The sequence below is a fragment of the Brassica napus genome, chromosome A8 (assembly GCF_020379485.1).
Source record: "Brassica napus cultivar Da-Ae chromosome A8, Da-Ae, whole genome shotgun sequence".
Lineage (NCBI taxonomy): Eukaryota > Viridiplantae > Streptophyta > Magnoliopsida > Brassicales > Brassicaceae > Brassica > Brassica napus.
In genome coordinates, this window is record NC_063441.1 from 19,448,261 (window position 1) to 19,472,183 (window position 23,923).

General features: G+C 34.9%; 4 protein-coding genes across 4 annotated transcripts; 3 read left to right on the forward strand and 1 right to left on the reverse strand.

Annotated features, from left to right (window-relative positions):
• The first annotated feature begins 490 nt into the window (after positions 1-490).
• Positions 491-2,355, forward strand: LOC125577148. The gene is made up of 2 exons (XM_048738052.1): positions 491-1,246; positions 1,582-2,355. The coding sequence occupies exons 1-2, from the start codon at positions 881-883 to the stop codon at positions 2,200-2,202; spliced, it is 987 nt and encodes a 328-aa protein (XP_048594009.1). The 5' UTR covers positions 491-880; the 3' UTR covers positions 2,203-2,355.
• Positions 2,356-4,461: 2,106 nt separating this feature from the next.
• Positions 4,462-6,905, reverse strand: LOC125577149 (serine hydroxymethyltransferase 6-like). Its single transcript, XM_048738053.1, has 3 exons — positions 5,300-6,905; positions 5,097-5,198; positions 4,462-4,975 (listed from the first exon to the last, which is right to left on the reverse strand). The coding sequence occupies exons 1-3, from the start codon at positions 6,687-6,689 to the stop codon at positions 4,752-4,754; spliced, it is 1,716 nt and encodes a 571-aa protein (XP_048594010.1). The 5' UTR covers positions 6,690-6,905; the 3' UTR covers positions 4,462-4,751.
• Positions 6,906-8,024: 1,119 nt separating this feature from the next.
• Positions 8,025-10,541, forward strand: LOC125577150 (probable beta-1,3-galactosyltransferase 5). Its single transcript, XM_048738054.1, has 11 exons — positions 8,025-8,163; positions 8,318-8,408; positions 8,535-8,593; positions 8,672-8,871; positions 8,970-9,033; positions 9,146-9,218; positions 9,299-9,419; positions 9,501-9,588; positions 9,791-9,916; positions 10,034-10,143; positions 10,236-10,541. The coding sequence occupies exons 1-11, from the start codon at positions 8,072-8,074 to the stop codon at positions 10,382-10,384; spliced, it is 1,173 nt and encodes a 390-aa protein (XP_048594011.1). The 5' UTR covers positions 8,025-8,071; the 3' UTR covers positions 10,385-10,541.
• A 5,325-nt stretch (positions 10,542-15,866) lies between these two features.
• LOC125577151 (auxin response factor 9-like) lies at positions 15,867-19,549 on the forward strand. The gene is made up of 2 exons (XM_048738055.1): positions 15,867-15,957; positions 16,201-19,549. The coding sequence occupies exon 2, from the start codon at positions 16,202-16,204 to the stop codon at positions 17,159-17,161; it is 960 nt and encodes a 319-aa protein (XP_048594012.1). The 5' UTR covers positions 15,867-15,957; position 16,201; the 3' UTR covers positions 17,162-19,549.
• Positions 19,550-23,923: the final 4,374 nt, after the last annotated feature.

Here is a 23,923-nt window from a genome sequence, read left to right on the forward strand (position 1 = left end):
TCTTTCTTTTTGAGTCATATAGCTCAATTTATATGAATTTCCGATGTAAAAACTTGACAAGAAATCAACTTGTAGTCTGTGTATATTGTAATCAGTTGATTCCTTGTCAAGGAAGAGTTAATTAGCCTTCATCACCATCCGATATATGAATCAAAAACGTTAGATACAAAAAGACATGCTTGAAATGGTCAACATCGAGAATTTTGTAATCAGACCTAACTACTAACATTGAAACTTATATAATCATATTCAAATACTAAGGTACTCGGGCTCATGATTGTAACTTTTCTCTGTTATTTTCTTGTGCTTGTATCCAACCATTATATATTTTGTTCAAAAAAGAATCAATTTTTCCAAAGACCCAAAAGAAAAAGAGATGATGGAGTAGCCTTCTTGCAAAGAGGAACAAACGTATTACAATTTTCAATTTATTTATCAAGTGTAAGAAACAAATTTTTTTTTTTTGATCAGGTGTAAGAAACAATAGACCCACAAAATAAACTAGATTTCATGAACCAAATGCCGTCCAATATGTCTTATTTTCTTGTTTTCTTCAAAAAAACATTACTCTTTTTTTCATTTCATTTTCAAATCTCAGCTTTATTTCTTCTTCTTGTACAAGGAAATTACTTATCATCTTTCCTCCTCAGTAGGAAACACTCATCATTGTACCCAACAATCACTTTCAATCCTCAGAAATCAGAATCAAAAACCTCTTCATTCTTCTTCCATATATACATTTACACTCATACATACACACACCTTCCCAATCTCTACTCTATATAACCTTTTCCCTCTCCTCCAATTCTCTCTCTCTCTTAATATCTTTTCAATTTGATCATCGACCCAGCTCACCAAAGATCTGATCTTTGACCAAAAAATGGATCCGTCCTCTGCTACCTCAGTGAACGGATACTACTCATTTCTAAACAGATCAATGGATGATCTCGAGAGGGTTTACCTCTCAAACAACTTCATGTCCGTACACTTCTTACAGAGAGCTCTCTGTCTTCTCCGCACCTCTCACTCACACCTCACTCTCCTCGTTCAAAAGCTTCAGCTCCCCGTCGGCGACAAATGGCTTGATGAGTATATGGACGAAAGCTCCAAGCTTTGGGAAGCTTGTCTCGTCATCAAAACCGCCGTTTCTTCCGTCGAAAGCTTCTCCTCCGCCGGTATTTCAATCGCTTCGACCCTCGACGGCCATTATCACCACCGTCGGTTATCTCCTCAGCTTTCTCGTCAGGTGGGTCATCGGAAAATTGAATTTTTTTGTGGTTTCTGTGATCAAAATCGAAACTTTCAATGCTCTGTTTTGCTGGTTTAGTGATCAGAATCAAAACTTTCGATGCTCTGTTTTGTTGGTTTAGTGATCAAAATCAAAACTTTAAATGCTCTGTTTTGGTTTAGTGATAAAAATCAAAACTTTATATGCTCTGTTTTGTTAGTTTAGTGATCAAAATCAAAACTTTCGATGCTCTGTTTTGATTTAGGTGACAAAATCAAAACTTTCGATGCTCTGTTTTGTTGGTTTAGGTGATCAAAATCGAAACTTTGAATGCTCTGTTTTGTTGGGTTTAGGTGATAAGGGCGATAACAGGGTGTAGGAGAGAAGCGATTGGGATAGAGGAAGAGAACAGAGCTTTAATGGAGAATCGAGTTCAAAGGTTTCCGTTTTGGTCGGAACAGACGGCGGCGATGGAGTCGTCGACGAAGTTACAGAACGGGTTCAGTGGTTTCCGCGGCGTGCTCTACGCGACGAGGAACATGAGCTCGCTTCTACTCATGGTTTTGGTTCACGGCCTCGTCTACTGTTTCCCCGCCGACGCAACGCTGTCTCAAACGCAAACGCAAACGCAGAATCAAGTCGGCGGTTTTGTCGGAGCGATGGGGAGGTTGCAGCAGAGAGTGGCGGCTGAGGTGGGGAGGATGGGGGTGAGGAAGGGGATGTTGATGCACGAGTACAGGAGGAGCAAGGCGGCGTTGGAGGAGCTGAAGGCGGAGCTTGAGCGGAGATTCTGCGGCGGCGGGGAAAGCGAAGAGGAGGGAGAGAGGGAGTTGAGAGAGAGAGTGGAGAATCTGAAAGGGTGTTTTGGTAATTTGAGGAATGGGACAGAGAGTATTGTGGCGCAAATCGATGATTTGTTTGATGAAATTGTTGAAGGAAGGAAGAAGCTTTTGGATTTCTGCAGCCATAGATGAATATCAAAAGCTGACATTTTTCAGTTTCATAAATAAGCAAAAAAAATAAAAATAGAATAGACTTTAGGCTTAGCCGAATCATTTGGTAGGGGGAGTTGTTGTAACTCTTTTTTTTTTAATTTTGCTGCTATCAAAAGAAAAATTTTAGATTTTTTTGGTCAGTCTGCTCTATTTTATGGAGTATAATTCTAGAAATAGAATTTATTCTCTGAATCATATCTTAAAGTAAATGTCTGCTTTTCAGTTTTGGTTCCAGCCCGTTGCAGATGTTTGTTGTTCAATAAAATTTCAAAACAATTTTTTAATCTAATGTCTGCTTTAGAAATTTCAAAACATGAGTTTAGACATTCTCTTATATGAATTAATGGGTAAATATTAGATTTATACCAACAACAGATTTTCAATGTTATTTATTTTAAATTTTCAGTAATGCTGAATTTTGATTATATGAAACTTTGACTGAATAACACAAAATTTAAAATCTTTTAATCATGATTTACAAATACATATACAACCTAATAGTAATACCAAATTCTGTAGTCTTTAGTTGAATAATACCATATTGTGGTTAGAATTACAACAGTCATGTCTCAAAGTGAAACTTCAGTGAAATATTTGATCATCCACCTTCACTAATAGGACCATATATCAATGGACTATCACAACTTAATTTTAAAATTTTGGTTAAAGATGAGGGAGTCAAAGGGAGTGCTTGTTGTCCTCTTAGAGATAGTTGGAGAAGAAAAGTAATGAACAAGGCCAATGATAAAAACTAGAAATTTGATTTGATTTGATTCACATAAGAGAAAGAAGAGAGGAAATAATAATTTGAACTGTGGTTTTATGGTGTTCATCAAAAATAATGATGGGAATGTATCCTTTGTATAGCAGATTTGTCTTTTGATTCTTTGGCACTCTCATCCAAGTTTACATGCTTTGGGGCACACCATTTGGTGGCTTTTATGTCAATAATAGTTATGATTATTACCAGTTTCACATCCTAAATCCTCCCCCACCCACTGTTTCAAAGCACTCCAATCTTTACTTCTTCAAGTTTAATATTAGTTATTTTAATATTCACTTTACACACTCACTCATCTCTGCTTTCTCCTTTTTCTACCCAAAAAATATCTTTGACAAAATACTCATTTTTGTTTCTGTGAGTAAATCTCAACCCTCGAGAATCACTTGGTATATGTGTATCAATCAAGTACCCAAAGTGCCAATTCCCATTACTGTTCGCTCTCTAAATCCTTGACTTTCCAAAGGAAAAGTTGAACCCACTAGAAATGTTTTGTTGAAATATCAAAAATGAGTCTTAAGACATTTCATCTAGTACATAGCTAAGAAATGTTCAACTATCAATTTTTAAGAAAGGAAGAGCACCATCCTTTTGCCCTCGACTTTGATTTGTGTATTTGCCTCGTTGGCCTTCTATATTCATCTCATAAAACAAATTTCATAGGCTTGCCAGATCAAGAAAAAAAAACATAGGGCTTTGATAAAATAATTCAATAATTCAAGTAAAAAAATGTGAAGTGAAAATAATATAATACTATAGATAAGGAGAGAAGTCACAATCAAAACCAAACAAAATTACAGAGAATCTACTAAGGGTCCGATTGGTAATGGCTGTAACTTTAAAAATTTTGCTGTAGAAAAAATCTGTAGACTTTTTGCTGTGGCTTTAGATTTTATTGCTGTAGAATTTTATTGAAGCTCTAAAAAATTGCTTTGGATATTTGGCTCCGCAGAGCACTTGTACAGCTGTAGGTTATTTTAAGAGCTGTAATTTCAAAAAAAAATTTAAAGCTTGATTGCTCTGAATTTGGTGCTGTAAAAATAAATAGGGCTGTGGACAGCACCTACAGCAACTACCAATCACCCCCTAAATGCTTTTAGAGGCTCTCACCAGAATTCCATGCTTTGCCTCCCAAGTAGGACACAGACTTTCTCAGCTGATTTACCAAATAAACATTTCCATTTACCAAATGCCCAATGATAATAATAACATAAAAATATATGTTACAAATAATCAACTTTTTTACTCCTTATTCCTTTTGTCACTGTGTCTTTTTTTCTCTTTTTCAGAATGTAATGATTTTCCCCAAGGTAAAAAGCAATGATTGAGGTCAGAACTCAGAAGCAAGTATTTTTTCCTCTGGTTACAAAAATTATTTGTGTTCCCCAATACATTCACAATCCTGAAATTATATTATTCCCTTTTCTAAAAAAGAATTTAAACTGCATCGCAGCTAATTTCTCCAAAACTTGTTTTTTCTCCTCTTATATTATTACCACTTGAAAAAAAACATAAACGGATACACTAATACCCCCAACACACCCCCAATGTCTATGTACACAACAAGCCTTGAAGAATTACAACCATAGCAATACAGGGAAGTTTGTTTGTTTTTTCCCCTACAAATGTTGATCTAAGTTTAGCAAACTTAGGGAATGTGAATAGTTGAAACTATATAATAGAGAAATGGGTGCGTGGATATAGATCACCATGGCAAAAAATGAGCTATCAAATTCTTAAGGCTGACTCAAATCTCAAATGCAGGCATTGCAAACTTAGAAGCAAACGCCTCCACTTGGTTCCTAAGATCTGCAATGTCTTTACAGTGATATATGCTTTTGAGCGGCTCCTTCTGCAACTTCCCATGCTCCCTTAGTGCAGCACTTGCTATCTGAGCAGCTCTATACAGAAACTCAGCCATTGTCTCAAAATCTTGTTCTAGACAACCTCTTGAGGTCATAGCCGGACTACCTAAAACAGAGATATACATGAACATGAGCACATGTCAAGAATCAGAGAGCAAGAAAAAGGCACGAATCTATTCTAACTCCGGAATCCATAATGTTGAGGCTTCAAATTGATTTGCTTTTACCTATCCTCACTCCTCCAGGAGAAATAACACCATTTTCGCTGAAAATAGCAACTTTGTTGACCGTGATATGACACATCTCGCATACTTTCTCATACACCTTGCCTGAAAATCACAAGTCCAAGGACTTAGCATGTATACACTATGATCACATGGAGCAACTTATTTCATTATGTGCTAATAATAAAGAATAACTAATCACATACCTGTCAAGCCCAAAGGAGTCAGGTCCCAAAGAAGCAAATGATTATCAGTGCCACCTGTTACCAACTTGCACTTTCTGCTTATCAAAGCAGACGCTAAAGCCTTAGCGTTTTTCTTGACCTGTCTCATGTACAACTTGTACTCCGGCGAAGCGGCCTGCTTGAGAGCAATAGCTAGAGCAGCTATATGGTTATTGTGAGGTCCTCCTTGCAGCGATGGGAAGACAGAAAAGTTTATCTTCTCTTCAAAATCATATTGGACATTGCCCTCACATTGATTAAGATTAATGCTTTGCTTCTTATTAGCCTTAAACCCTCTCCTATAAAATATAATACCGCCTCTAGGTCCACGGAGAGACTTATGCGTTGTCGAGGTAACAATATCGCAATACTCAAACGGATTTGGAGCTTCCTTGGCAGCCACAAGACCGCTGATTTGCGCCATGTCAAACATCAAAACAGCTCCACATTTATCTGCAATAAACCTAAACCTAGGAAACTCCCAGTCTCTGGGATATGAACTACCTCCGCATATAAGTATCTTGGGACGAAAGTCAAGCGCCTTCTCCTCAAGCTTCTCGTAGTCAATGTACCCTGTACGAGGGTCCACCTTATAGGGGAAGCTCTCAAAGAAGATAGACGCGCCAGAGACTTTCTTCCCACCTGGCGTGTAGTAACCATGACTCATGTGACCACCTGAAGGAGAATCCAACCCCATGATCCTCTCCCCCGGCGACAAAAGACCGGCGAAGACAGCGAAGTTCGCGGAGGTGCAGGAGTACGGCTGCACGTTGACTCCCCATTGCTCGTGGTGAAGTCCGAAAGCTTGCAGGGCACGTTCTTGGCAGAGAGTCTCAATCTGATCAATGTAGTTGTTCCCTGTGTAGTATCTCGCTCCAGGCATGCCTTCTGAGTACTTGTTGGTTAAATGGCTTCCCAAAGCTTCCATTACAGCTCTGCAGACGAAATTCTCGGAAGCTATGAGTTCGATTCCTCTGAACTGTCTTTGCTTCTCCTTCTCCATGAGCTCGTGGAGGTCTGGATCAGCTTCTGAGAGCGGCTCGTTGCCCCAAGCTTTAACAAGGGATCGTCTAGCTAAGCGCTTACAAGGGGTTGGTGATGACGTGGAGCTGCTGGGTCTGCTCCGTTTAAGCTTCATGGGCTGACCTAAGAGGATGAAATCTTCCCTCTGATCGTCGCCATCAACGTCCTCGTCTTCAAAGTTTTCGTCTTTATCGAGGACGGCTCGGGTACGAGATCGGGGGGCATCGAATCTCTGCTCGAGGAGCTGAAGCGTGATTGAGTCGTCAGCGATTGGGTTTCTCGGGGGAGGTAGAGGTAAGGCGTGGGAGCTGCCGAAACCTAAGGAGAGATCCGATTGAGCACGGTCCATGACCTAAACCCTAGAAAGGTTGTTCCTTTGGATCGAATTGCTTAATCAACAGAGACGGAGATGATAGGAGGTGCAGCGGAGGCAAAGGAAGGTTCTTTTATGAAGTTTCCATTCGAATTTGGAGAAAAGCCCAGAGAAAATCGAATTTTTGGGGATGGACGGAAGCGCTTTAAGCTTTATGGGTGTGGAGGAGGAAGAAGAAGAAGAGAATTGGAATGGGATACCGGCTGAATAGGTTGGAGACGGTGACGTGACTGATTCTAGACGCCGGGGGATAATGAGGAAAACCGGGATTAGCCGGTGACTTTCTTTCGGTTTCTCTCTGGCTAAACCAATCAAATCGCTAACATGAGAATCATTTTTAGTTGTTAATTTGTACGTTTTGTAAGTTTATAGAATTATATACGGTATTAATTTTGGTATTTATTTTCTAAGTTTCAAATGGTTTCCACATTAGCCATCATTCATCAATCAGTCAATGATTACTTTCACACAGATGATCTTAAATCTGCTTAATGACTCACAATAACACTCGAAGGGTCTCTAATGCGTGATCTACACAAAAGTAATTTTCTGTTGTGACACCAACTTAGATCAAGGTATCTTAAGTAACATACAACAACAGCATCAGTATCTCCGTTAGTATTGGTGACGTATGGACGATAAGTCTGAAAAACAGGTTTTGGTGTTGTGTTACTGGAATTGCTGGATCAAGCATGGCCATGGTAGACTGATAGTGTATACTATGAAGGAATCAACTCCTACAAAATCAGTGCTGGGATTTTATAGTTTCTAAAATCTCAACACCGATCATGTGTAACTCTCACATCTCAACACCGATCATGTATGTATACCGTCACACTATGAACGTTTATCCCAATTTCGTTACGAAACTTAATACTAACGTTCATGAGCATTGTGCGCTGAATATCGACTTGCGTTAGACGCAAACGTACGTACTGCATGTAACAACTTCGAAGTCAGGTGTAACTTTTATGGGATACTCATATTACAAATAATTTTGTTTGTAAATTTAAATGAATTTTAATTCATTTACAAAATAACTATATTCGAAAATTGATATTCCATATAAAGACAAAAGTTCTTAATAACAGTACATAATTCAACAAACCATTGAGGTATTGACTTAATTCACTTGTTCATTGGGGGTTAAAATTTAATTTCTTTGAACATGCAAATGATTTATAACTGGAAGTAAGTCACCTGACATATTAGATACTTTGAATTAAATAGTCAAACTTGCATTAAATAAGGACTGTTACTTAAATTTCACTGTCTTTACGTTATAAATATACCTCTTGCAGTTTTATTGTGCTCTTCTCTCATTGCTTGTCCCATTCTCTTGTCTCTTCATTAGACCAATGAAGACCAAAATCTCGAAGAGACTATCACTGACATGGGTTTCGCTTCTCTGCATCTCCTGCTTTTTTCTCGGAGCAATGTTCAACTCCAGGTTTCTTGATTTTTGATTGTGTTTTTTTACCTCTGTTTCATTTTTTTTGTTTAAATGTTTCATTATTTTTACCATTGTAAATCATTTTTCTTGCTTTTAGATATTAGATTGTTAATCAGTTTTTTTTCATTGATTTTCTTGGCTGTATTTTCAGATTTCGTGGGTCGGATTCCGGTAGCCAGCTCATGTTACACCGGCGAGATCAGGAAGTTAACGTAGTTACCGAGGAATATGCTCATGAGAAAGTATTATTTCTACACTTTAATCTCGTTTTCTGGATCTGAATCTCTTCATTATATGACTTGTTTCAAAAAAAATTGTGTTTATAAAAGCTTATATTCTTTAAATCTTTAAATTTCGCCAAAATGCAGAAAAAATCACAAGAAAAAGATGTGATTCAAGAAGTTCTTAAAACCCATAAAGCAATAGAGTGAGTGTAATAATGATTTGTTTTATGTTGTAAATCTTACATTTGCATGTTAAAAATTGTATATCTTTGTGACCACAGATCATTGGACAAGTCAGTGTCTATGCTTCAGAAGCAGCTCTCTGTTAGACAAAGCCATCAACAAATTGTGGATGTCGCAACAACAAATACTTCAACAGAAGGAAGCCAAAGGAAGAAAGTTTTCATGGTGATTGGTATCAACACTGCATTTAGCAGTAGACAACGTCGTGATTCTCTAAGAGACTCTTGGATGCCTCAGGGTTATATATAGCGATGTCCCTCCTTCAAATTTCTTGTTCCTTTCATGCTTCATTGCATCTAATCTTTGTTACCAATTTTATGTATATATCTATCACAGGGGAAAAGCTTGAGAAATTGGAAAAAGAGAAGGGTATTGTCGTCAAGTTCATGATCGGACACAGGTTAATACATTGAATAGTAATGGAATGCAACGTAGTCTAATGTTTTTATTAGATTGACTCTTATTTGAGTGTGTATACATAATTTGTTGGCATACACATAATTTGTTGGCAGTGCGGTACCACATAGTATAGTGGATAAGGAAATTGATTCAGAAGATGCTCAATACAAAGATTTCTATAGGCTGGTGAGATAAAGATTCATTAGACAACTTGATTTTTTTCCTACGATTAATTTACAATTTTCTTGGACTCTTTACTCTTGCAGGATCATGTAGAAGGATATTATAATCTGTCTGCGAAAACCAAAACCTTCTTTTCAAGTGCAGTTGCAACATGGGATGCTGAGTTTTACGTTAAGATTGATGATGATGTTCATGTTAATCTTGGTACCATACTCTGTTTCTACCGTGTTTTTTTTCTTATCTTCTTGAATTAAATTGTTGAATATCTTTCTATGCCTTTGTTAGGTATGCTTGCTTCCACATTAGCTCTTCACCGTCATAAGCCGAGGGTCTACATTGGATGCATGAAATCAGGACCAGTTCTTACTAAGAAGTAATAATCCCTCTGTGTTTGTTATCACATTTTTTGTTTAATTTGGGGTATCTAGGCCAAAACCCTACTAATTTCCAAGGAGTATTGATAAATAGCCCTGTACCGGATTATCTAAAGAGGCCTAAGACATTGTACCATCTCATTTTTCTTTTGAAATGTTACATCTCATCGTGGATCTAAAAGCAGTTTTCAAAACGTGTAGGACGGCCAAATATCGTGAGCCCGAGTTTTGGAAGTTTGGAGAGGAAGGTAACAAATATTTTCGACATGCTACAGGACAGATCTATGCCATCTCAAAGGATCTTGCGACATATATATCTAACAACCAGTAAGTAAATAACTATGTGCTCTTGAATTCTCCACAAAAGAAAAATATGTTTTATCCAGGGAAATGGTTATTAATTATTATCCAAGCATATATAACATGTGATGTTTTACTTTTCAGGCCAATTTTGCACAAGTATGCAAATGAAGATGTGACATTAGGGTCATGGTTCCTCGGTCTTGAGGTTGAGCATATAGATGATCGTAATTTCTGTTGTGGTACTCCTCCAGGTAAAAAGCTATATATTTTTATAGATGCTTCAGAAGTTAGTAAAGGAGGATTTGAGCTTTTTTCTCATCTTTTTGCTCTATCTTTCCCAAAGTTTGTGAAATGAGGGCTGAGGTTGGAGACGTGTGTGTGGCGTCATTCGACTGGAAGTGCAGTGGGGTATGCAAATCAGTCGATAGAATGTGGCTGGTTCATGCCGTGTGTGGAGAAGGTGACCAAGCTGTGTGGGATGCACATTTGTAACTTTCTTAGATAAGAAAAAGAGACAAGAGGAGATGAACATTTTGTTTTGTAAAGAACCAAAAGGAATACAAATTTGCTTACTGTAACATAAGCTGAGCAAGACATTTTTCATTCAGTATGTTATTTTCATTTGTGGAAAAAAAAAAAAAAGAGAAACCATGAGACTTTTATAGATGCATGCGTGGTAAATTGCTTATTATGAAGTTCTGCCCAATATGAAAAACCCATTCTTAATTGTGATAGTTTGATAAAATGAAAATGTTAAAATTGTTAAAGATATATGACAGTATATGAGAGCTTGTCTCTTGACAAAAAAAAAAAACTTAAAACATAATTTGTGTAATCACTAATCAGTAATGTTATTTTCGTTTAAATCGAATAGTAAAAAGCGAATCTCTTTTGCTATTTTTAATTTTTATAAAGAAAAACTTATCAAATAAAATCTTATAATTATATTCTTTTCCAACATCTCAAATGAATCATAAAAGAGAAAAAAAATACAAATTCTTATATTAATGCATGTTTCAGGTAAACATGAATAATAATATTATGAAAGTGGTAAACATGAAAATTCTCTTAAGATCATATATAGTTTTGGATTAAAAGTGTTTTGATACATCTAGAATTGGAACAAGTCGAATTGTTTTTTCTTAGAGTGTCAAATAAATAAAATATAGCACACATTGAAATTATAATTATAGGCACTACTAGGCAATAAAATGAAGGAAAAAAAGAAATGCATTCAAATTATGAAATTAATAAATAAACAATTTTTCTATTAATCTTTTTCAAGCCCGGTATCAGATATCATGCACATTTTTTCATGTGATATAAAAAAATTGAGTAAAAAGTATAAGTCATATCCAAAAAGACTCTATGGCTCCGAATGGTAATTGCGGTTTGAGCGGTGCGGGACAAGCGGTTTAACTGCGGTGCGGTTTTAACAGTTATAAAAACGTATAGATATATAGTATATGTAAAGATTTTTGTTACTGTTAACTGCGGTGCGGGGCGGGACGGTTCGTAACATTCGAAGCTTATATGTAGAGTTTCCAAAAAACATTTTTTGAAGTTTTATGATGTTTTTCTCCAAAAATAAAACTTCAATTGTAACTTGAAAATTATTTGTAATTTACACTATGGTCCTTATATTTGTCATAGTTAATATAAATTCATACAAGTTTTATACATAACTAGCACATATATAAAAATATTACAGTAATATTAATTAATAAAATCTTACACTAAAATATAAAATTATAAACAAGAATATATAGTTAAATATTAAAAATACAAAGAACATACCAAATTATTCCATAAACTTATATCCATAAAGCTCTATCTTCGGTTACACCAAATTTATTTGGACAATATTTTAGAGGTTCCGAAGAAAATTTACTAAACTACTAGTGTTGTTTTAATATTTAAATTTATGTAATAATAATGTTTTCATGTATCTTTTTAAATTTTTTATTAAGTTTCTTTTGTAATATTCTTGTTATCTAATTCTAGTTTTAAAGTATTTGTTTAATTTTATGTGTAAAATTTGAATTAAGAAAATTAAATTTGAAATATTTATGATATACACAAGTTTTAAAGATTAAAATGATAAATGAGAAAATAGTTAAGAATCATAAATGTGATGTATAATTAATTATAAGAACCAAAATGCAAATAAAAAATGAAACTTCAAATCTAGAGTTTTGAGTAGTGAAACTTCATTAAAACTCTAAATTTGAAGTTTTGAAATTTTTTTAGAGCAAAAAACTCTATATTTGAAATTATAGAGTTTTTTTTGGAGATACTCTTAGAGCAATCAAATAGAATAAATTTTTGAGAATAATAAATAAATGTGTTTTTGAACAAAAACCAACTAAATAAGATGAAATATATCTTATAAATTATTAGAATAGTGGAGTTTAGTCATAAAATAATAATTAAGGAACTTTACTATACAAAACCTTATCAAACTCGAGTTATTGGAGAAGAGTTGTGAGATAGCAAAAACGTCGAATCGAATTAGGAAAAAGGAAAAAGGGAAAGAAAGGCAAAGCTGCAAGTTTGAACTAACAGAGAGGAAATTAGGAATTCTACCTAGGAAAAGGAAACGTCAATAATTATTTTTCATTTAAATCTTTTTTATTAAGGATTGATATCGCAAATCACAATTAGGTCTGAGCCTAATTAATACAATCTAGCGCCGCCTCTACATATTTATAAATATAAGACGAGAGAGGAGAGGAACCCTAAACACGCCACTAGAGCGATTCTCTTCTTTCTTTAATATCTCTATGGTAGGAATGCAAGCGAAACCATCCTTTCGACATGAAATCGACCATAAACCAGATGCTGGATTCTTTAAATTCTACGCAACTGTCCTAGGGCTGGACACACTTATCGGTCCTACACCAACTTTCTTTCGCGTATGCGGAGTCAGTTACGACGCCAAGTGCTCCTACCGTTTTGACTTTCCATCTCTGGTCAACTGGTTGTGTTCAGCAGGGCTCAATCACGTATATGTTGGCTTTGCTATCGATCACCTCCATAAAGCTTTATCGGAATTTGTTTCCTCTCCAGTAGTACGTGATAGGTCATTGTATATGACCTGTAATGTCACTGAAGACGACTTATTAGATGAATCCCTAATTAGTGCCCCTCTTCCGACTGAAGAGGCCTCACACGTGAAGAGCTTTAGGACTGAAGAACCCATCCATCAATCCTCACTCGATGAGATCTCCAACAATATGCGCGATTTAAGTTTATCCTGGGGTAATGAGTTTGACGATGACCGCTACGTCGATATGAAAGACTACTTGTTAGATGAATACCTAATTAGTACCCCTCTTCCGACTGAAGAGGCCTCACACGTGAAGAACTTTAGGACTGAAGAATCCATCCATCAATCCTCATTCGATGAGATCTCCAACAATATGCCCGACTTAAATTTATTCTGGGAATATGAGTTTGACGACGACCGCTACGTCGATATGAAAGACTACTTATTAGATGAATACCTAATTAGTACCCCTCTTCCGACTGAAGAGGCCTCACACGTGAAGAACTTTAGGACTGAAGAATCCATCCATCAATCCTCATTCGATGAGATCTCCAACAATATGCCCGACTTAAATTTATCCTGGGGATATGAGTTTGACGACGACCGCTACGTCGATATGAACAATTACTATGCTGAAGACGACTTATTAGATGAATCCCTAACTAATGCCTCGCTTCCAAGCCTCACAGGTGAAGATCTTTAGGACTGAAGAATCCATCCATCCATCAATCCTCAGTCGATATGAACAATTACTTTGTGGAGCCTTAGAATTTGTTTACTAGAGTGGTGTTTTCAACGACGTTTTTTTTTTATTCTATCTTTTTAAACTATATAACAATTTGCTTTCTCTCTCTTTTTTTCTTTTTATACATATAGATATATAATAGAATATATGCTGTTAGTATAATAAAACTTTTCCCTTGTGGAGATTGTAGTGATTATAGAAGACTTCCTAAATATGTATGTAACTAGGGCTGCAATGGGTTTTAAGTTTTAACATGAATAGGATGAATTCCGAAAAATGGAATACAAAACAAATGAAGGGTGGCATCTATATATATAAAGAAATGTTCGCCTCTCTCCCGTGAAGCCACGTCATCAATTCGTGCGTTCTGGGAGTGACACGTGTCCCATTTCATATTTAAGGCCAAAATAAATGAATGCAATTAAGGGTAATCGAACCCAGCACCTCTAGCACTGGTAATTTCTCTTAGAACCACTAGGCTAAAGTCATTTTTTATAAATATGTGGCCGCGAAAATACTTATTATCGTGTCAGCTGGAAGCTCATGCTTCTTCTGCTTGTGGCCAGGGCCGACACTGAACTGACGTCAAGATGAAGATCGTGAAGTTAAAAACTTTGCTCCAAACAGTTTTGCAATGTTTCCAACTTTTATAACTTGATGCATATAATATATATCAAAATTTGTTGTACACGCTTTTATTAGTTTTGCTTTTAAAAGAAGGTATTTACAGTTATAAATGTTTTGTGCCAGTGAAGTAATGGTTGAAAAATTTCTATACATATGTCATTTTAAAATAACACCCAACTTCTATATATATAGTCAATACATATATCCATGTTATATTCTAGACTAAATATTTTCTCTTTTAAAAATATAGAAAACAATTTTTTTAGTCTACAAGCAAATGTTGTAGAGCAAGTATGCATTATACAAAATAATATATATTTAAAATCCATACACAAAAACATAAAAGTTGTTATAGGCCTCTTTCTGACACATGCACACTCCACTATGAATAAAAATTAAAAAAAAATAGTATTGTTATCAAACTTTATCACAAATCCACATTTGTATATCTATAATTATGAGTTGGACAATTAGTTAATTTGATACAATACCAAAGAAAGAATAATCGAAAAACAACTATACCACCGTATACTAATAAGTAAGACATAACAGATAACCAAATTCTTGAATCTTAAAACAAATTTCAACTCGAGCATTTAGTGAATATCAAATTAACTAATATCCCGCCCGTAGGGCGGGCCGACCCTAGTTTTAAATAAAGAAATGAATGGAATTGTGAAAGTATTTAAGTAGCAAACGGACATGTACCATCCGTTTATGTATTTGTTTTCCCAAAATCAATCAATCAATCATCAAAGCAGTTCGTTTCAGATAATTGAAGAAGCAGTTAGGTGATTAACGACATTGATTGTGTTGATAATAGCAACTTTCGTTTTTCCATTAATAATTTTTCTGCTCTAAAAAATAGCTAAAAAGATCTGTTTCTTTTAATATTAAGAAGTGACTTGAAAAATCATTGTTTTAAATATATGTTTTGGGAGGGGAGGGTAAAATTACATAGCTAGATTACATGTTTGAATTACCGAAGTCAAATCCGCTTGTACACAACAGACCTATGTGGCAAATTTTACGCAAACTTAAATAGATTAATGTACTATACAAAACATCAAAGCAGTGAACCAAGTTTATTTTTATTTTTAACGTGATAAGGGCATAGCATAAGTTTATTATCCTTTATTTTAAAGCTTAAATTTATTATCTTTTATTTCAAAAACTTACAACATATATAGTGGTAGTTATATGGTAATATTTTTAGTGGATGATATAGAGGCCTCTAAATAAGCTATATATATATATTTTTTTTTTGTAAGAAATACATTTGGTATATTAAAAAAATGATTTGAGGAATAGAAATTCGGTAAAATCTACAAAACTTGCAAAAGAACTACTTTTGGTTTAGATTAAAGGGAAAATGTTAATAAAACATGTGCCCATCAGATCTAATAAGTTAAAAAAAAAAGGATAATAAGTTATTTTATTTGGATTTTCACGTCCAAAATCAGGTCGAAAAACAAAATTATAAATTATAAATATAAATGGGCAAAGTGTTCAAAAAAAAAAATTATAAATAACCGTTTCTCTCCCTCTCCCTCTCCCTCTCCCTCTCCCGCTCTCTCGTAGAACCCACACTCCTCTCTCTCTCTGGAAAGTTTGCGTTTGCAGAGAAGAACCGAGTCTAATCAGGTTAGTTTCGGTGAATCTTTAGGTTTCTTGTTAGACTGTAAAAGTTAATCCAAGTTTAGAATCTCACGATCAATCTTGATCGGACTTCTTCGCAATCTTGATCGTAGGGATACAGTTTTGTTTAAACATTGTAGAGTAGATCGTATTTTTAGGTTGACCGGAGCGATTATGATTTTCGTCGGAGATTTTTGGTTTTGGCGCGTAAATCGTCTGAGAGGATTCGGATTCTTTTGTGTGTGTCAGGATGTCAAGAAAGCCATCGGACTTCGAGATGGTAACAGGATCGCCGGCCCTGGGCTCTGCCTACTACATACCGCAGGGACACGCCCAGTATTGTAATACTTCGGAGGATACAGTGTCAGTGTGTCGTTACATGCCTCCTTACCTCTGCAACGTAGCATATAAGAACTGTTTTGGAGACAATACCACTGACGAACTCTTCACAACGGTCTGCCTCAGTCCTTGTACAACACATCAAAACAATTTTACTGACCACTCTCCTCATGGTTTCTTCCGACTGTCCAAGCTTCTTGAGCCACCACACTTGACAGAGATGTGTTTTCCAGCTGCGTTGGTCCCACCCCGTTCAGACATACTTAGGCTGTCAGATGTTGAGAGGAAAGAGTGGCAGATGAAGCTTGTGTTTGATGTTGAGACTGGAGAGTACACGGTAGGAGAGGAATGGGCTTCCTTTGTTCGAGCAAAAGATCTGAGGGCAGGAGATACGGTTGTGTTTGTGAGTGTATTGGGATCGGCTATCACACTCTTTGCGACATCAAGAGCTCATTCCCAGAGCAAGGTGCGCCACAGCATCAACCTCGATGCCTTTTCCAAGGCCATAGGCGGTCTAATGCAGTCAAAGCCTGTGGAGTTAACCTACTCCCCAATGGATCCACATTCAGACTTCTTGGTCTCTCCAAGGGTTTATCGTGACAGTCTTCTCGTGGTCTGGATGCGCGGTATGAGAGTGAAGAAGGTGCGAGAATATGATGACGACCACCATGTAGGGACAATCACTTCCACCACCTTCGGCAACAGTGATGTGCATGGCGTGATGAGAAGTCTCTGGCGCTGTCATACAGTTGTTTGGGATGCGCCTTACGGGTTTGACAGGATACACTTCTCTCCTTGGGAACTTACTCCATCTCAGGAGCAGCCACAGCGACAGCCCCAACCACCACGCACCCTTCACCTCTTTCCCTGATATGACTGCCACTTAAAGAGAAAAAAGAAAAGCATCATAGGTTGTGCACAAGTCGTGAAGCAGAGAAGAAGAAGACTAGTTAGTAGTTACAGTTTACAAAGCTTTTACTTGATAATAACAATACATAGACATATTGTGAGTGGGCCTACAGTATATAAAGGACCCATATAACATTTTAGTAAACAGCTTTTTTTAGGACTTTTATTGTCTGGGAGATTCAAGTGGGGGACTGAGTTTGTTTCATTGGTTATCGATAATACAACACTGACATCTAAAGTAGTAGAGATATACATACCTGGCTAGTAACAGCCTTGGACATCCTTGGGACTTCCTTCTTCAGGATAGACTTGTTTACAGACACCTTAGGCTTCTTCTTCTTCTTGGTCTTTGGTCCAATACCAAAAATGTATATGCTTTTAAGCTTACCGTATATGTTAAATAAACGGATTACAATGATTAGGTAAATAGACACCATATGCAATCACGTTATAACAAATAGAAAAAAAAAATAATATAAACAACCTATTAACACAATAACTTAGTATACAAACTATCTTAAACTGAATATCATCTATAAATTTTTTATATAAACAGTAGCACTAAAGTATATTTTAAAAAAACAGTATACATTTGATAAAGATATATATATTTGAGAAAAAAATAAAGTGAACTTTTAAATAGCGTAAAAGATAATAATCAAACCAATTTTTTTATTTATTTAGCTCAAAAAATTAAAACAAAAACATTGGGTTTCTTTTCGCCTTTTTGTTTCCCGGGTGCGTAGGCCCGGTCAGCAAGTAAAATTTCCTGCTTTTTGGTATTTGTTCAACACAAAACCAAGTCTGAATATTCTTAGGTATGGCCCGTATGGCTATAAATCAAAACTAAATTAAATAGCGTTACAAGATAATATTTGGTTTCTTTTAAGTTATAGGCACGCTTTAAAAATCTGGACCGACGGTCTAACCACATTAAAGTGTGAACTGAAAACATATTTGGGTTGAGTAAATAACAAAATCCAAAGACAATTAATTAGGTAAAAACCCATCAAGTCTCCAAAAACAAATTCGTAAACCATTGGACCAAGAGTACAAATAAACTGGAGTTCTCATATGGTGAACATGGACTTGCCATTGAGCGCAAGATGTAGCAAAATTGGCTGTTTACATTTTGTTAAGGTGTTTATAATTGTTTTAGTGGGGACGCTTGTATATCTTTTGACAATGAATTTGGGCTTTAGGCCAGTGTTTGAAGCGAGTATACCCATTCTAGTTAGTCTATATGAATGTACGTTTATGATCTTCCGTGCTAGTCACGCCAAAAAGAATAATGTCATAAAGGCTGCTATGAAATCTTCTTTATAAAAAGGTTGTTGCACTGTAGTAGAAAGTAACTCTTTAACGCTAACAATTTATGGGTCTAGGGGTTTGATTGTGGGAGTAACGTAAAATCTCGCCGACTTTGGACGCATATTATTTTGTTGGAAACCTTCAACAATGCAAACCGGAAAGAGATTTTCTAGAAACTGAACACAGAAGGAATAGCAAAGTAAATAGTATTGACAAAGAAAAAAAAAGCAAACTTAATCGCAAGTAGTTCATCAGAGTGCAGGCTATAAGACATAAGATGTGAGCTTGAAAGTTTGTCAATTTAGGCATATTTCGTATCAAGTTTGGAAATTTGGAGAGGAAGGTAACAAATATATTTTCGACATGCTACATGACAGATCTATGCTATATCAAAAATCTTGCGACATACATATCTAACAACCAGTAAGTAAATAACTATAAATGTGCTCTTGAATTCTCCATTAAAAAATATGTTTATCGAGGGAAATGGTTATTATCCAAGCATATATAACATGTGATGTTTTACTTTCCAGACCAATTTTGCACAAGTATGCAAAATGAAGATGTGACACTCGGGTCATGGTTCCTCGGTCTTGGGTTGAGCATATAGATGATCATAATTTCTGTTGTGGTACTCCTCCGGGTAAAAAGCTACATATTTTTATAATATGCTTCAGAAGTTAGGAAAGGAAGATTTGAGCTTTTTTTCTCATCTTGTTACTCTCTCTTTCCCAAAGTTTGTGAAATAAAGGCTGAGGTTGGAGAAGTGTGTGTGGCGTCATTCGACTGGAAGTGCAGTGGGGTATGCAAATCAGTTGAAAGAATGTGGATGGTTCATGCCATGTGTGGAGAAGGTGACCAAGCTGTGTGGGATGCAAATTTGTAACTTTTTTAGATAAGAAAAAGAGACAAGAGGAGATGAACATTTTGTTTGTAAAGAACCAAAAGGAATACAAATTTGCTTACTGTAAAATAAGCTAGTCGGTCTGGTTGACCCATGATAAAAAATGGCTTTGATTACAAGTCTTGCTTTCAAAAATATTGCATATAGGTTAATTCGGTTTGATTAAACTATAAATATAAACAATTAACAAAAACTCATCAACCATGAAATAGTGAAAATTATGTTTTCGATGTCAGTATTTAATGTGTGATATTGAAAAGTTAATTTAACTGAGAACAGCTTTTCATATAATCCATACATATTTATTACACGACACATACTTTCTTAAAGAGATTCTCTTAACTGATGTTCTCCTTCATGATTTGATTATCTCAATTCAAGATCAGTACCCCACCCCCCCCCTCCCCCCCCCTCCCCCCCCCCTCCCCCCCTCCCCCCCCTCCCCCCCCTCCCCCCCCCCCCCCCACACACACACACACACACCAATATATTGCAATTTGCAAGAATCGGATCAAAGAGCAATATGCCCATTTACATGTATATATTATTAGTATCATGAATCACGAGGTTTTCTTGAACAAGTGAAAGACATCATCATTATTATGATGGTCTACAATTCTTGCTTATATTATGAATCTTTTTTCTTATAATTTTTTTTCCTCTACAAATCATATTTCTTTCCCAATTAGTTGTACCAAACACGAGAATAAAACTACAAGAATAATGAGAAAGGGAAAGCTAAGGGAAGATGTCCCCTTCATGGTGGAACATTATGTTGGAGTGTTAAATAAAATAATGGGGACGTTTGGTAGGTTTTTTCCAACTTCAGACAAGCATAGTCCCAAAGTTGAGACCATTCCCTAATATCCCATTCTTCTTGTCTTCATTTGGGCCTTCAATGTCAAAATCTTCCACCCCATGTGTCTGAATCCATTTAAGTTACTCTCTCTTTTTTGTTTTAATTATATCTTTCCAAATTAAAACCCACCCTATCGCTAAATATGTTTGCAACACTGAGTCTTATATTGCAATGTTAAGGAAATCTACATCTTCGAGTCCCCGACAGTGATCTGAACTATCACAATTCACAACCAAGTAAATAACAAGTTTAATTGGTAAAAGACTATTTAAGTTAAGGATCGTTATAGTGTTACAAAAAAAAAAAAGTTAAGGATCGTTAAAAAGGACTATTTAAGTTATAATTGGTTGGTTTATGATCTTTTTCGTCCAAAAAAAACATGATCCTAAATATCATTTTATTTTCTGAGTATTTAAAGTTGACAAACTTTCAATGCTATTAATTATTCAACTTATACATACTGTTATTTTAGAATTGAATCGAAGAAACCGTTAGTACGCAATGTAGTTATTCATCGATCGAGAAAGGGAGATAATGTTATGAATCATGTCCAAGGATTGACAACTAGTACATTTTCCAATAACAAATCCTCAAAAATTTCATATTCAGTCCATCGTTTCTATCTTCACGGTTCTAGATGTGCTATTGATGCCATGTTATCGACGTGCTACACCAAAAAACTTACATATTTGCTGATTTTATGTATATAAGTTAGCGAATAAGGATACCTTCACTTATGTTAGTTAAGGTTTAAAGGTTTCTACGTCTACATCTGGAGTTCAAATCCTAGACTTTTTTTTTCAGATTATACATTATAAAAAATTTATGTTTCAATTTCCGACAAAAACGATTTATTAGACAATTATACAAACTACAGAAGAAATACTTATAAATGATCTTCAACATGATGCAACTAAATACAATCATGTGTGTAAGTAAATACAATATAATGAACCGACAATTATGTAAATGCTTACAAACTTACGTCAAAAGATCTTTAACATGTAAGTTTATCAATCTCTATAGAACGGTTCAGGTGATGCAGTTAAATATAGATCTTTATAATGTAGATAGTATTGTCGATTGTCGAATCGTATATATAATTTTTTTCATAATTGTAATATCATAATAAATCAGTGTTAAAAAAATGGTATCATCCACTAGATTGTTGTTAATGATATATTTGAACGTCCGCTAAATAATAACATTGATATATTGTTAATACTAGATTGTTAATAATATAACATAAGATTTTTGAAAAGGGATAAATACGTGACCGGTGACCAGTGTATTTTGTTTGATTTTATAAATATATCTTTGGGGTTTTCCTCGTAGTAATCCGTTAATCATATGTATATACACCACGAGAATTCAATAGTAAATTTGAACTTTGATCGATTAGAAAAAGTGTAATCAACTCCAAAGTGGCGCCGAAGGTGTGACGGGAACAATTACCTTGGATTTGGCTTCTTATTTGCATTTAGTATGTAAACGTAATTCACCTTATTTGTATATGCTGTTGAGTTCGGGATTGGGGTAGATGATTTCGCGTGCATAAATAAAAGTAATCCTGAGTATATATGCATATATCGTTTGCATTGTGTGTGATGTATGTACTTATAATGCATGTATGGATCTATGAATGTATCATACTATCATGTATTATCAGGCATGCATACATAACCTTTTATTCTTAACTGGCGGTGCAGTTTATCGTTTTGCCCATAAACAATGCGATTAATGACATAGTATACAAGAGTCTTGTGATGTAACGGTGGTTTGATTTTTCTTTTTTTCCATAATCACTGATAGCGAGTGCTAACTGGTTTACTACATGCATGATGCATCCACTACTTCCATTCCTTGAATGTAACATAACATTCAAAAATTAATAAAAATCCACGTGAGTCAAGAAAAAGAGAGTAACAGAAATTCGAAAAACTAATAATTGTTGGAAAGTAACACTCATCTAAAGCAAACTACATATCGACTACCAAAACTGTGTTAAATATTTGAAATGGAAATTTACCACCATTTCAAATATTAAACACACGCATACAACCAGAAAATATAAAACATACTCTTTATGTTCCTAAAAAATGTCGTTATGACTTTTTTAAGAGTGCCATCTTATATTTTCAAACCAGTGTTTTAAATAAAAACTATTTTAACCATATTGTTTAATATATTAATTATAAATAGAAATTTGTTTAGTGTGTAAATTTATAACTGATTTTTAATATATATATACAGAATATTTAAATGTGAAAGAGAGAGAATATGGAAATGATAGACATGAGTTAAACAAGACATGGAGGTCGATGAGACCAAAGATCCTACTGTATCCTTTGGTAATGTTATTGACCAAATCAGTAAAGTGAAATAAACAAACATAACTTTTTAAGAAAATTGATAATCTTTGTGATATTTAAATTTTTGAAAAAGAAAGGAATATTAGGCATGCAACGATTTGACAGACACCTAGTGGTACTCAGCCTACTCGTATCCTCTGTTCTTTTCCTATTTTAATTCTTCAACATGGAAAACTAGTGGAGAATAATTACTTATTTTTAATAATAAAATCAAGAAAAAATTTAATAAAGATATCAAGCTCGATTCGTTTTATTGCCTAAATAAACTTACGTGTGATCTATGTTTATAGTTAGGTTCTTATAAATCCTTAACAGCATACATCCTCACATAAGTTTAATCAGTATAGTGTCTAATTTAATATACTCATTTCAAATGGTTAGATGTTGAAACAAATCACACTGATAATGATTAAGTGCTATTGTGCAAAGCTCCTAAGTTTTTCTAGAACTTATCTCCATTTCAAGCCTATGGGTCTTTTTTTTCTTTTTACAACTTAAGACTCTTAAAAAGAAGGAAAAAAAAGTCTGTCCCAATATTTATTGTTAGTTAAGAACCAAACTTTGACCAATAATACAATACATATGATCTGTCAGGGAGAACTAAACTTTGTGTTAGGACACTAGGATAAGAAAGAATGGGAAGATGACATGCTAGTTTAATTGGGCTTAACCAATTACTTGAACTTTTAATTTTCTTATTATTATTTTCTCACTTTTTGGACTTTGAGTCTCTCTTCCTCAGCACACTATTGGTAGGATTTCATCTTGTTTACTGATTTCAAATTCCAAATTGATGTAATCTAATAATATGTAGGCATTGTAGTTGTTAGATAGTATGTCAGCTTTTAACATCTAGTGGATCTGTGAATAGGATGTCATGTGGCTCATGTCTTTAAGTTATTCTCTACATTAAACATTCCTAATGTACGTCAACATTTACTTGTGTAACAAAGGTTGTTTATTACCAACGAAAGCAATTATGTGGATTATGAGATGTAGTATTAAACAATTTAAACTAAAAGAGAACAATAATTGTTTACTTCAGAAAGACTGTAAGAAAACCTATACAATTTATTTCTTTCAATGTAAAACATACTCCCTCTATTTTATATCGTAAGTAGTTTTAAAAAAAGTTTTGTTTCAAAATGTAAGCAATTTTCATATTTCTAGATAACTTTTACATTTATTAAATATAGTGTGACCAATCAAATTAAATAAATTTATTTTTGATTGGTGAAGTTATATCTAACCTATTTATAATACACTACTTTTTAAAAC